Raw genomic sequence first — 13,611 nt, forward strand, 5'->3', positions numbered from 1 at the left:
GCGGGTGATTAGCCTAGCTTAGCATAAGTTATTTTATTTCCGAAAGATCCAGACTAACTGTTTCTCTCTGCTTCCATGCTAAGCTAACAACCCATTGACTGTAACTCCATATTTATCATAGACAGTGGTATCAATCTTCTCATCTAACTCACAGCATGAAAATGAAAGTGTATTTTCCAAAAAGTCAAACTATAACCCTAAACTAGAATGAAAAACGACCTTAAATTTATTAGAGCCTCATACACGGTTCTGTTTTCATATTAGCAGAGATTACTTATCCCATTGACACAAGATTTTTCCAGATAAACATCTTCAGACTGAACAGATGCCTACCCCTGGCTTCCATGCTAGACTTGAGAGTGCATCGATCATCTCATTCAACTCTTTACAAGAAAGCAAATAAGCACATTTTACAAAAGTATGAAAAATAAGGTAAATCAAGACAATTTACAGCAGCATTTGTAATCTAGTCCCAACTGAACAATCTAGTTTTTAGCTTTTTAGTTTTGAAAATCAGGATTGTTAATTCAACTCCCACAGTGTTCATTTAAACATTTTTCAGTTCATACAGTTCTCACAGATTTTGAGTTATTACACTTTGAATAGTGTTAATATTTTAACTCTTTAATAGTGTTAAAATGTGACACCCTTGGTGTTATTATATGACACCACATAAGTGCACTCTTAACTCGAAATTGTGTTATTGAGTTTAGAGGTAAAGAGTATGAATTCTTAACATACACAGTGTTATTTCATGACGCATTAAAGTGTATTTTTAACCGTAAAACTGTGTTGTTTCTTTTCACTATGAGTGTAATTTAAACGAAGGTAAGGACGGGGCTTCCAGTGCGACATACTGGGCCGTTTACATCCCCGGGGCCTTTTAACGAGCACCCCCTCGCGTTAAAACACAGGGCAAGGTTACACTGTTACCATTCATTCATAAGATAGCCTGTGAACACAGTCATGGTTGCATGTAATCCCACCCAACTCATATAGTTTCTCCTCCTTTTCTCATGTTTATTTGGTTTCAGTAATGATACTTTGGCCGTGATTTAAAAAAAATAGAATTTGGAATCAGTCAGCCACCGTTGGTCCTGGATATAATGCATACTTGCTCTCGTAAGAGGACATAAATAGCTGTGAGAGAAAACATGATTACACGCTGCTTTGGAATGAAGTTGGGAGACATTTTTTCTCGTGAGCAGCCTGCCATGGTAATTAGCCGAGGCAGGGTGTCATCAGCGAGGTCTCCTTAGTCCACGTGACAGTCTGGGTGCTCTAATGTGGCTGCCACCGAGTTTGTGTTAACGGCCTGTTTGAACTTGTGTCAATGTTAATGCTGCTGCAACAACACATTTACAGATAAGACAAATGCAAACGCACGAGTAAGTGTCCACTCAGCTGCCCACTGACCGCTCTCCCATCAGCACCCTGCACTGAGTCAATTGTCCAGCGTTGATCAGAAGATCCCTCTCTAACCAAGTGGGGGGAAGTACTTTTACCCAAATACTGTACTTAAATAAAATATTGAAGCACTTGAACTTGTGTATCAGAGAGGTATAGTTACAAGTTACTTTGCTCATTAAGATCTTAGATCCACAAAGTTAATGATTGGTACTAATAATGATCAATATAGAAAATACATTGTAATTGAATGCTAGTTCTGCTGCATAATGACTAATAAATGTTGACCATTTAAGTACATCTAGCTGATTATACTTTACTCATACTTAGTTTTGGTTTCAGCAGAGAGTTGAAGTCACGTTGAGGATCTAAAGGCAGCTTCAGAGGTCGTCTGTGTTGATAAAAAAACTGAGACACTGAATACTGATTGTTCTATCTTGCAAGAAAGTAGCGAAATGCTGTTTTCAGTTTTCACAAATCATCTGCAGCCTCTGCAGTGACAGAAAGGTAGACCTGAGACTGGTGCTTCTCAGCTACAAAACTATACTTGGCAGCTAGTGTGTGTGTGTGTATGTGTATGTGTATGTGTGTGTGTATGTGTGTGTGTGTGTGTGTGTGTAAAACCCTCCCTCCCTTGAAGCTACACCCTCTACTCACGGTTTGAAAGCATCTTGCATTGTTGAGTATTGAGGCCATCGGGCGGAAGAACCCATTATGAGTGCCCCAATTACAGGTTAGCACAACCCAACACAACAAACTTCCTTCAGATAGCCGCACAATGTGTGTTTAACGGACTCACACTGAGTCACTGAGTCACTGAGATAAAACCAGATAAGATTGGGCCTATTAATGATACACTGCAGCTATAATCTTGATCCACAGGGCACTTTTTATAGCAGCATTTACAGTAGTGCAGGTTGTTTGGGTTGGATAGTAAAATCCTCATTTTAAAGGAAATAGTTCTAGCTCTTTTTAAAAAACATTATTATAACACATTTTTAGGTGCATGAAGTGCAGTTTTAAGCTTGTTTTGTGTGTTTTCATTTCAGGCAGCCATTGAGGTTGGAACCCTTTCGCCAAGACAGCAGTATCAAGAGTTTCAGACAAAACGATACTGATATGTTGCTCTGTCCAACAAACAGTCCAAAGATAACTTAAAAGGCTCAATAACAAAGCACAATACTGAAAGAAAGAATAAAGAAATTTGGAGTAATGTCATTCTTCAAATGCATGAAAGGGTTTAATGCACAGTATGAAATTTCTCAATCAAAACAATAACAAACTGCTGTGAAGTAGTGTGGGGTCAAGTGAGTTGTTGCCTTCATTAAACAACCATCACTGCCCAGGTCCAGGCAGAAAGTCCTCACTAATAGTCTATTTCCTTTTAATGAAACAGCCACAACATTGACTTGCTGTAAACCTGAACAGCTACTGCTGCTAACATTATGTGTCTGTGGTCAAAACAAACATGCTTAAAATAACCTTATGAGTGTTGTTAAAAATTAAACAACATTAAAGGTTACCGTACGTATTAGCTTAGTGGCTGGCATGAGCCACTTGTCATATTAGCTGGATCGCTATTGCAATATCATATCAATAAATTAATTTCTACTGGATTACTGTGTTGCAAAATGGCATGAAATGAATGAAAACAATGTTGCTGTGATGCAGAAAATGATCGATGTATATAGTGTATAACTCTGAGACATTCATTTACAATATCGGTCTGATCCGTCTGTTTAATGGTTATGTGCCACGTCATTGACACGTGACCAAAAGACACGAGTCGTGTCATTGAATAAAATGACAGATTTCTGCTTTTTGAACATTGTTGGAAACGTCTGGGATAATGTAAACGCACAGCTCAACCAAATATACAACATAGTCATTTGTATACATTTTAATGCAGATATGCTATGTATGGTAGTCTTGGATACTTGTTTTGTATTTTATGGTAGCAGTGGCTTTGGTACATCAACGGGTTGTGAATCCTGCCGCCTTGTTAGCTGTGTCTGTTGGTGTGAGCTTGTGTAAAGAGGAAATCGGTCTCTGCAGGTTTGGTGGGAACAGAAGGTGTCGGGAGGTTTGCAGAGGCTTTTATTTAGGAAGGGTCAACTGTCTCTCCCCCACCTCTTGTCTCTTCTTTTCAGATGTGGGGTGGGGAGCCCAGAGTCACAGGCCCGTGCTTGGACCTCTCCAGGGAAGTTCATTAAACTTCATTTACATTTGTTGATGCAAATCACGCAGATACTTTATCCGAACAAAGCCTGTTCCGGTGAACAGCGGTTCTTACACAAGCCAAAGGTCAGTACACCCCCGTGCTTAGCCTGCAATTCCAGGTTGGCTCAAAACGATACTGAAAGACCTCCTCGTTGCAATAGTAAAGCACTCTTGTTGTGCTAAAATGGGTGCTGCCTGCCTGATAAGGTATCACATTCTGAATTAAACATAACTGCACATTGATCATTGTAAACTCAACCACTGTGCATGAGAAACATGGACTACTGGTGGGAGAATTTAAAGATGAATCAAACAGTGAGTTGCAGAAAAGTTGCGGAACCAAAAAAATCACTTAAACCTCAGGCAGAATACTGAGGAGCCTTTACTGCAAACATCGGCCTGGTTTTGTCAGTTGGATCGCCTCAGCAGTCTGGTTGAACTAGTTACAGGCAGGTGTGTAACTGTTGGTCAGACATGTTGTGTTTGACTTTACAAACATGAGTTCTGGTCCCCGTTTGCAGGGTTACTAGACCTTTAAACTTTTAAAATGGAGTCCGGAGGTGGAAGCCTGTTGTGACACAGCTTGAGGGCCTAATCCAGAAGATCATATAACCATATGTTTCATGCTTTAAATGATTGGAAATCAGAACAAGCCGCATGGAGTATTGTTTCCTACTTTAAATAGAAGCATATTGTGACTTTTTTACTGGTTTCTGGTACTTCAGTTGCAGTTTCTCTCATATAAGAGACATGAAGTGACATTTATGTAGGAAAATATAACTAAAACCACTTTAAAAACCTGCTTACTCCCTCACAAAATCACACACGCACACATAAACATGACATAACATCGATGCATCTTCTACCTGTTTCCATACTGTCTTTCACAGTTGTAATCATTAATACATGTAACATGATTTTAAAAAGGAGAATAATGCGTGGACAGCAAAAAGGAAGTACATCAGTGAAATACTTTTTTGTCTGAGTCACTTTTGTGTGGGTGGTGTATGAGCTTGGCTTGGCTCACCGGTATGCAGTCAGTCAGTGCAGGTCACAATGTGCTTTTCCAAAATGTTGCAAAAAGATGCATAAATAATCTTTGATTTCCCTTGTGTGAATGTGTAAATCAGTATCTATCTGCCTGTCTGTCCGTCTGTCTGTCTGTCCGTCCGTCCGTCCGTCCGTCCGTCCGTCCGTCCGTCCGTCCATCCATCCATCCATCTATCTATCTATCTATCTATCTATCTATCTATCTATCTATATATATATATAACAATGTGCAATGACATTATGCAAGAATAGGTTTCAGTTGCATGTGAACCTCAGTTTAGATGAATGACCAGCGTGTTTATTGTGGACTTCATTATGTCTCTGTATATGTAGACATACATACTTGCAAAGCAGCCATTTTGTAATATAAGATAGATTTGTTGCAAAAGCTCTGTCCTGTTTTACTAGTTTTTTTCCCCCAAATCTCTTGTCAGCAGCCAAGTGAATGTTACTCCATACATTTGAAATAAAAAAGTCCTTAAAGCGGGCATGTTGAGTAGTACGACATTTTGACGCATACATTGATTAAAATTAGTCTAGAGTCAGGAACAAAAGACATCTTGAGAAGAAAAGATGAAAATTTTAAAAGGATTGTGTCACATCCTCCTTCTTCTTCTCCCTCATCCGGTGAGAGGGACAACAGCGGAGAGTCGTTCCGCGCTCTGATTGGTCCACAGGATGTAACAACAGCGCTGATTGGCTGAGAGATTGCCGCTCGTGAGCTTCTATTTTGAACATAAATACAGCAGCTTCGGTCTTTTTCTCAGAAACAAGGAGGCTGTCAGAGAGGGAGTCTGCTGCGCCGCAACCCTCTCACACAACAAACAACTATGTGGCTTTAGTATTTTAGTTTTACTCCACAGGGAACCACCGAGTCACATCCAGACGGTGTTTCGGATCGTGAATTCGGAAATGTTTTCTTGAAACCGTCTTGCTACTTCGTCACTTTTTTTTCGACCCGAAATTCAAACCAAACCACAAAACAATAACGTCTGCAGGATTTGGGCTAGCTAAAAGATGGAGTCGGGTAATGTGTTTGGCTGCACTAGTCCCGTCAAGACCGTTATGAAAACCAGGCCCGACTGCATCCCCGGGTTTTCCTCGCTGTCTCTGCCCGAGCTGAGCACAAAGAACTCGCCGCACTGCAGGGACCTGTTCTCTGGGCCCGCCACCGTGCTGTCTCCTGTCACCAACTTGGCTCTGGACATGAACAACTTAGCTGGACTAGGAAGGTATTAATATAACATTTTATGTGGCATTTCCTCTAAATATATACGCTTACATGCGAATGTTTTTTTTGTCTTGCAGAACCTACATTTATGCCAACCCTTTCATAGCATGTGAAGTCTGGTTTACTGTCCACAACACTGATTTCCCTGTTCATCTTTTTCCCTCCACACAGCCAATTTGATACCCCGAAAAGGAGAAAGCATGCACCCCTTGAGAAGGTTCCCTCCTTCGCCTCTGACGTCTCATCTGATGCTGGTTCGTCTCCCTTAATAGCTATTGTCTGTGCTAATTGATGCCCGAGGTGCTAATGTGTAGCTGTTGCATCTCATATTCTCATGAATAATCATGTCCTCTGCACACAGATTTTTCTGTACTAAAAACCAACCAACTATTCTGTTAATTTTTCAAGCTCATATGCCAATCATTACCTTGTTCTGAACTTCTCAATATGACAATTTACCACTTGTATTCGTCTTATATGAAAGTTATGAATTTATTTACAATCGAGTGTTAGTAGGACAAAACAAGCTATTTAAAAGTATTTTTGTTCACCGTCATAATCTTAAGATTGCTCAATAATGAACATATTTGTTACTTGCAGCCCTTTCAGTCCTTTTAACAAATTGAACTGCCCTTTAGTGTAAAATCAAATCCAAATTTACTGTTAAACTGGTTCAGTATGCAAAATTCACCAGTCACGGTTCTTATCGATCGCTATTCTGGTGCCGGTTTACCACCTGACTCTTATGGTTTTATTGATCTGTGTCCCAAATGTCTTTCTACAGGCCTCGGCATGGATCCACCCAGCCCCATGGATGCAGTTGAAATGGAGGACACGTAAGTTGCACTGTCCTTGTCATGTCTGTTCTGATCAATCAGCCTGTGAGCTGTGCCTCTCCGCTTACCCCAAACACCACCACCCCCACCTCCTCCACCCTGCGCTTGGGTTCAGCTGAGCCAAGCACTATTTCTCATCTGTAGGATTATGTTTCTACCGTTGGCTTTAAGATGACAGCTTCACTTGTTTTTTCTTTGCTAAGAAGATTAGCTGATAAGGACACGTGAGCTTAACTTTCTTTAAGTTATTCGGTAAAAAATACATGAAAGTAGATGCTTTACATTAGCTTTAAACGTACAGGTCCCCTTTGTTATCTTGATCAGTTTGTCAGCATAGCCTCTGTTAGAGCCATATTAGCTTATCTTGGGTGGCCCTTTTTCGCGATTCTCCGTTGGATGAGTCTTTGCAGACATCTGTCGCTGTCCGATGTGCAACTTCCTTCACAGCAGCATTTGGTCCTCAAGACCTCACTCACCCCCTCTTACAGCTGCTCGGTTGCTAGGAGTTTTCCAGGCTGGGGGAGGACATGGCCTGCGCTTGGGTTTAATGATAGCCCACCCCCTCTGGGTTTTGGCACACTCTTCCTATGCACTGTTATTTCAATAGGAAAAGGGGGGCTGGAGTTTTGTCTTGCCATTGAAATGAGGGCGCCCCCAGAGAACAACTGCCCTCCCTTCTCATGGTTTGCATTGAATGCGACACGCTCTCCCCTCGACGAACAAAGGGTTCTTGCAGGAGAGGGGTTGGCGGCGTTGGCTCCAGCAGGCATATGGTAGATTAGCTGATCTCTGCATCCCTTCTTCTACCCCCCCCTCCACACACACCGATTGGCTCTCCACTAATTTAGCATACAGGTGGGCATTACTTCATGCAAAGACCACCTCTTGCCTCTATGCATTCACCCAACTTCCTCTAGTCCAACCGTTCCCCTCACTTTCTCAATAGAGCTCCAGATTCTTTGTAGTTTATGAGCACAAGGTGTTCTTTGACTGCCAATAAAGGCCTCCCAACCTCTTTCTTCAGCAGGTTTTATCATAAAGACATCTTACTTTTCATTAAGACGGAAATAGTTTGGTGATATTTGATTAGTTGAAGAACAAATGCAAATTGAGCAATTTGAAGACATTCAATTGGGCGCTGGGAAACTCTTTTTTTTTTTTTTTAGACTACCTTATAGTCTTATATTAAACTGATCAATGAATTTAGTCGTTAGTTACAGCCCTACTTTTAATTTGTGTACAATATGTTTGTTATATTTCCAACCATCATTTAATTTTGAAAGGTTTGTCATGTTTTTCTGTTGCAGGTTTGAAAAGGCTATTCGAGAGTCAAGCAGATTCATCAACGAGTAAGTCATTTTTGTGGTCTTCAAAGGGGAACTTAGCAGATTTTCAAACCTGCTTTGTGTCATTACAGTGTGGGTAGTGCATGCAGATGATTTGGCTTCCCCGCATGATGCCATAGCCTCCTGCTCATTTAAAGATTCACTTTAGTGTGTGTTTGGTTGCGTTTGCTTCCCCTTATTTGAGCGATATTGCTCTTCAAAGAGTATTTTACTCCACAAACTAAAACGGCCTCTCTGCTTTTTGATTTGTATTGACCAAAGTTCTTCCTCTCCTTTCTGTCATTTACAGCAGGGTGCCAATTCGAAGAATCAACTCATTGCCAGTAAGTAGATTTATCATGTTTTTTTTGTTTACAGCCATGCATTTCTTTTTTAATTGGTCACATTTTTGAGCTGATTGATGCTGTAATAATTTGGCCTGTTGTAGTGTTCATTGCGTTGTCCCATCTCAAAATATTCCTCTAGAGGAGTTTAAAGTCAAAAGATATAAAAAAATATTTTTTGGGGGGCGGTTTTGTGATTATTAAATGAGTTTGAAACATCCTCCAGCCACAAGACTGCTAGTGTACAGTTGCTGACCTGGATCCCTCTTCTCTCCTCCTCAGCTCCAGCTCCAAAGTTCCAGTCCGTCTCTGAAGGGACAGGAAACAGATTCTCGCCGCTATGGAATATTCGGACAACAACCCTCCCAAATGCCCGCCTCCTCCACCTCTCAATGTGACAACAAGGAGAACATGCCAGAGGTCAGTGATGCAGTTTATGTCTTTGCTTAAACACAGCACAGAGAAGCTACAAGAGAACCTACATTCTGGTTAGAAACAATAGTAACCATAGAACTGATCACAGAAAGCTGATTTGTTGCCATGGCAAAGGCATTGTATCATTTGTCTTAAAAGTTGGGCCTATCCTTCGATTTTATTATGCCACACAGAGTTATTATTAGAATATTTTAGTCAGTGTTCAAAGGGAGATTAACCCAAACTCTTAAGTTCTTAACTCTGTAAGTTTATGGTTCATACAAGTGAGCGAGTTAGTAAAGTTGGAAAATTTGGAAAGACATTTGGGTGTTGGGAAAACTGTTATTAAAGTTGAGCATTGATTAACACTTTGAAAAAACATTTTTTTTCAGGAGGTTTTTGAATTCAAGAAACCCACCAAGCCGGTGTCACGGTGCCGTGTGCGCTCCTTCAACGGCGGCCATTCAAAGGGCGCGTTTTCTCGACGTCCAAGCTCAGCGCCGGCCCTCATGGTACGTGTACCCATGAGGAATCGGTGTCCCAACTTTGTGCACAAACCCTGGTTCTAGAAAGATGTTAACAGTCGTCATCTTTTCCCTCGTCCAGTTTTCTTCACCTACTTCAGTCCAGCAGCTGGACTTTCATGACTCCAGCCCCATGTTCCTGGGACGTACATCTCCCACTTCCCCTCTAAACGACGACCAGGACGACGGCTTCCTGGAGGAATTGGACAACAACATGGAGGTGAGGCTTTGTCACTTACGCTGACATCCACAGAAGTGATGGATTTCTGAAATCACTCCTTTCCTTCTGGAGAATTAAGAAGATATCTCTAAATATTTGTTATCTCGCCACCTACAGAACGACTCTGAGATGCCGATGGGAATGGCCAGCTTGCTAACTGCACCACTGGTGGCAGACAGTCCAGGAGCAGACTCTGTAAGTTTGTCTACGAGGGAACAAAACCTCTGGTCACTTTCTCTAAATGTGAATAAATAGTGTGACTTCAACAGCAGTAACAATCGTTGGCTTTTTTACAATTTGAAGAAACAAATGTTGCCCACACCTTTTTACATTATATCCCATGAATCTAGCAGCTGAAATGTTCAAACGTTGTGCCATTCAAAAATAATCATACTTTATTTATGGAGCACGTCATCTTAAACTCACAAAATGTACATCTCTGTTCCCGTCAGCCTGTGATTCGCTGCCGGCCACGGAGCCTGTTTCGCTCCCCCTCCATGCCTAGTCCCGTCCCGTCCCGTCCCTCCACAAAGCGCCCCGACTGCCCCGGAGACGAAAACACGCCGATCAGGGTGAAGAGGCGACGCAGCGTGGCAGGATCACAGGTCACCACCCTGGAACAAAACCCTGAATCCCCGAGAATGGTGAGCCCTCACTGACTGGTGTGACTAGGTCCTTCAATATTTAAACCTGGTATAATGGGATTAATGAGTGATACCAGTGTTAGCATGATCTTACAATTAGTAAGGACAAAATTAAATTTGTGACTTATAGATCTTTTCTCTCTTGGATCTGATCCAGTCACTTCTTAGGGCTGTTGTTGGAAACTTTGTAATTGATTCATTGATGCTGATTATCATTTAATCACCTTTTTTTAGAACAAAGAAAATGATCAGTTTAGACAAAAACACAAGCTGTAGGTTACGTGTTAAAACTCAGTCCCCACTGGCCATCTGTGACCTTTTAAGTGGAAGTGGAGAAATGGCAACTTGAACGTCCGAGGCTACTGGCACCGACTTTACAGACAAAATTACCTCATTTTCTCCACGACTGTCTCCTTAAATGCTCCTCTCCGCTCCTCCTTTCAGAGCTGCTCACTGCTCCAGAGGTCCAAGTCCTTCTGCCAGACAGACATTGAGAAGCTGTTGGATGGCGAAGGTGCCTCCAATGAGCTAATTGGCGATTTCACCAAGGTAAAGAAATCACCGCTGTGTTTTTCACTCTGAGCTTAATGGTGTGAAATGACTTGTCTAATCCAACTTCTGTTTTTGTCTTCCAGCCTTTTGTGCTTCCGACAGTGGACGGCAAACACCAAGACCTCAAGTACATTAACCCAGACACGGTGAGCAGAGTTATTGGTTTCTCTGTCTGCGTGCCGTGGCTCAAAATGGAGCAAACCATATTTTTGAAATTTGATATTCAACGGTGTTCTTGTATTTGTGGCCCTAGATGGTGGCAGCTCTGTCCGGAAACTTTAATCATCTAGTCGAGCGAGTCATTGTCATGGACTGCCGTTACCCCTACGAGTTTGAGGGAGGACACATCAAGGTGAGCAAGAGTCTCCAACATGTTTGTGTTTTAAAATATTTTGAGAACAACCAGCTTTAAGAACTTTTTTGTTTTGCAGAGAAATGCTTCAGTTTGATAGTTTTTCTCTCAAGTAATTGTTGGTTTAAGGCAGTCCTACTGGGTTTTCTTAATGGAGAATTTTCTGAGTGTGTGTCTCAAGTTAAAAGCCTCTTGGTCACTTCCTGTACTTTATAAATTAAGTGGTTGGGTTCCTCTCTTGTCACCTCAGGGTGCCCTGAACCTGCACCAGGAGGACCAGGTGGAGGACTTCCTCCTCAAAACGCCCATCGTTCCGTCCTGCCCGGACAAACGCGTCGTCATCATCTTCCACTGCGAGTTCTCGTCAGAGCGCGGCCCTCGAATGTGCCGCTTTATCAGGGAGCGAGACCGCGCCGTCAACGAGTATCCCAACCTCCACTACCCTGAGCTGTACATCCTCAAGGGCGGATACAAAGACTTCTTCCCTCATTTCCAGGTTAGTTTTTGCTTCAGGTTCTTCTTCATCAGTTCATGTACACATCTGACCAGGCTGGGACTGGTCCAACTAACTGGTGTGGAGATCCAGGTATTTAACCTCTCACAAGGCCGATGATGTCACTGAAACACTTTGTGCCCCAAGTGCCAACGACCGTCGTTAGAGCTCCGTTAGTGCTCTATTGCGTCTTAACGACAGTCGTTGGAGTCACAGGAGGCCATTTGTGAACAGTTGTTCTTTGAGGTTAGATTGATGAATCTCCTGAAGGGATGGAAGGGCAGCATTGTAAATTGGAGATAAGTGGTGTCTCAGACCTCCTCCTCTGTTTAGCGATGGTTTCTCTACTTTTACATAGATGGCTTCTTTTACTCCTCTTTCAAGCCATCTGTCATCTCTGTGCAGGAGACAAATAACCAAGTCCAGTTGCTTGATTGAAATTGCTTTGGGGATAACGATGACCTGGACAAATGAGCACATCAAATGTGCAGACACTGTATTAAGACAGGCTGTGTGGTGAAAAGTTTGACAAACCTGTTAAAGTAATGTACAAATTGAATAAACACTGCCTGTAAAGTTGTAATTTTGTCATGTCACCATCGAGCCATGTAGTGAGTAATTCTCCCTCTTAGTGATGGTTGAATGAAACCCTTGATGGCTCTTCAGCACTTTGAACTCTTCTTGTTCTCTTCCCCCACAGTCACAATGTGAACCTCAATCCTACCGGCCCATGCACCACGAGGACTTCAAGGAGGACCTGAGGAAGTTTCGCCTCAAGAGCCGCACCTGGGCCGGGGAGCGCAGCAAGAGAGACATGTACTGCCGGCTGAAAAAGTTGTGAGCGCCTCCTCGTCCTCCCCAAACTGCCTCTAAAACACACGGCCTCCCCCCTGAACAGACTCCTCTCAGAGCCTGAGGCCTCGCCCCACCTGCAAGGAATTACCTTTGTGGGATTTGCTCCAATAGAAGGGGATTTTATAAAGTCCTTAAAAGTTTCATTCAACTATAGCAAAGTTAGTTATTTATGCAAATTTAAAGAGGGGAAAGACGTGACACGATGAACGCTTGACCTAAAGCAGTCGCTGAGTGAACAGACTTCATTGAGAAGCGATTTGATCGTTTTAAAACCACTTGGACCTACTGCCTGTTTTACCTTTTTATCATGCTGGCATGCAAATCGCTGCCAGGTTGCAATAATCCAAACCACACTGCCAGGTCTGAAGTTTGTCTTTCAGTCTCCTCACTGGATATTTTTGTTCTTTTTATTTTTTTGCATTTGTCATGTCCCACCTTATTTAAGCACTTAATTTAAATACCTTGAAATGGTGCGGTGGTTTTTGTTTTTTTAGACTGCTTTTTTATGGCTTTTAAAATGAATTGTTTACCCCCAGTTAGACATGGATCTGTTGGAAGTACGCCTTTTTTCTAGGCGCCCCAAAATGCAAATTGGATGATTTAATATGGGCTTGTACATTGTAAGATTTAATGCAGAGGGGTTTTTTTGTCAGTCAGAAGATACCAAAACAAACAAACTACCTGTTAACTTTGCAGTGAGATTTTTCTGATGCTGCAGGTCAGCAAGTGTGAGAGGATTTTCTTTGTTTTGCTTTGATTCCTTTTTAATTTCCAGAGATAAAATCTCTTCCCCTCTGCAGAGCTAATGATGTCGGTTTATAATGAATGGGGTGGTTTGAATATTTTGGTTCAGGATCGTGAGGGAGCTGCTGAAATAAAGAGCCAGTGTGTTGAATTCTTGTGCAGTATCTTTATTTTCTTTCGAAGTATCAGATATTTGTTTTTGTGCTGTGAGTGTACTCTTGGGACGCAAGCGTCTGCAAAAACTTAACCCAAATAAAATGTAAATCTAACATGTACAAAATATTTGAAAGGAATAAGTGATCCAGGCTTTTAAAGTCAACTTTGAATCATTTTTACTTTAGATATCTGCTACAGACTTCTGCATATCAGGGGCGTTTATTGAGTTCTTTGGATAACTGCA

At 41.9% G+C, this 13,611-nt stretch overlaps 1 protein-coding gene across 1 annotated transcript; it reads left to right on the forward strand.

The window, feature by feature from the left end:
* Positions 1-5,495: 5,495 nt before the first annotated feature.
* Positions 5,496-13,362, forward strand: cdc25b (cell division cycle 25B). The gene is made up of 15 exons (XM_083924480.1): positions 5,496-5,909; positions 6,080-6,162; positions 6,693-6,744; positions 8,052-8,093; positions 8,380-8,413; positions 8,696-8,833; positions 9,220-9,339; positions 9,434-9,571; positions 9,689-9,766; positions 10,024-10,215; positions 10,660-10,764; positions 10,851-10,913; positions 11,021-11,119; positions 11,370-11,615; positions 12,313-13,362. The coding sequence occupies exons 1-15, from the start codon at positions 5,695-5,697 to the stop codon at positions 12,451-12,453; spliced, it is 1,746 nt and encodes a 581-aa protein (XP_083780606.1). The 5' UTR covers positions 5,496-5,694; the 3' UTR covers positions 12,454-13,362.
* Positions 13,363-13,611: the final 249 nt, after the last annotated feature.

The sequence above is a fragment of the Echiichthys vipera genome (genome assembly GCF_963691815.1).
Source record: "Echiichthys vipera genome assembly, chromosome: 12".
NCBI classification, from domain to species: Eukaryota; Metazoa; Chordata; class Actinopteri; order Perciformes; family Trachinidae; genus Echiichthys; species Echiichthys vipera.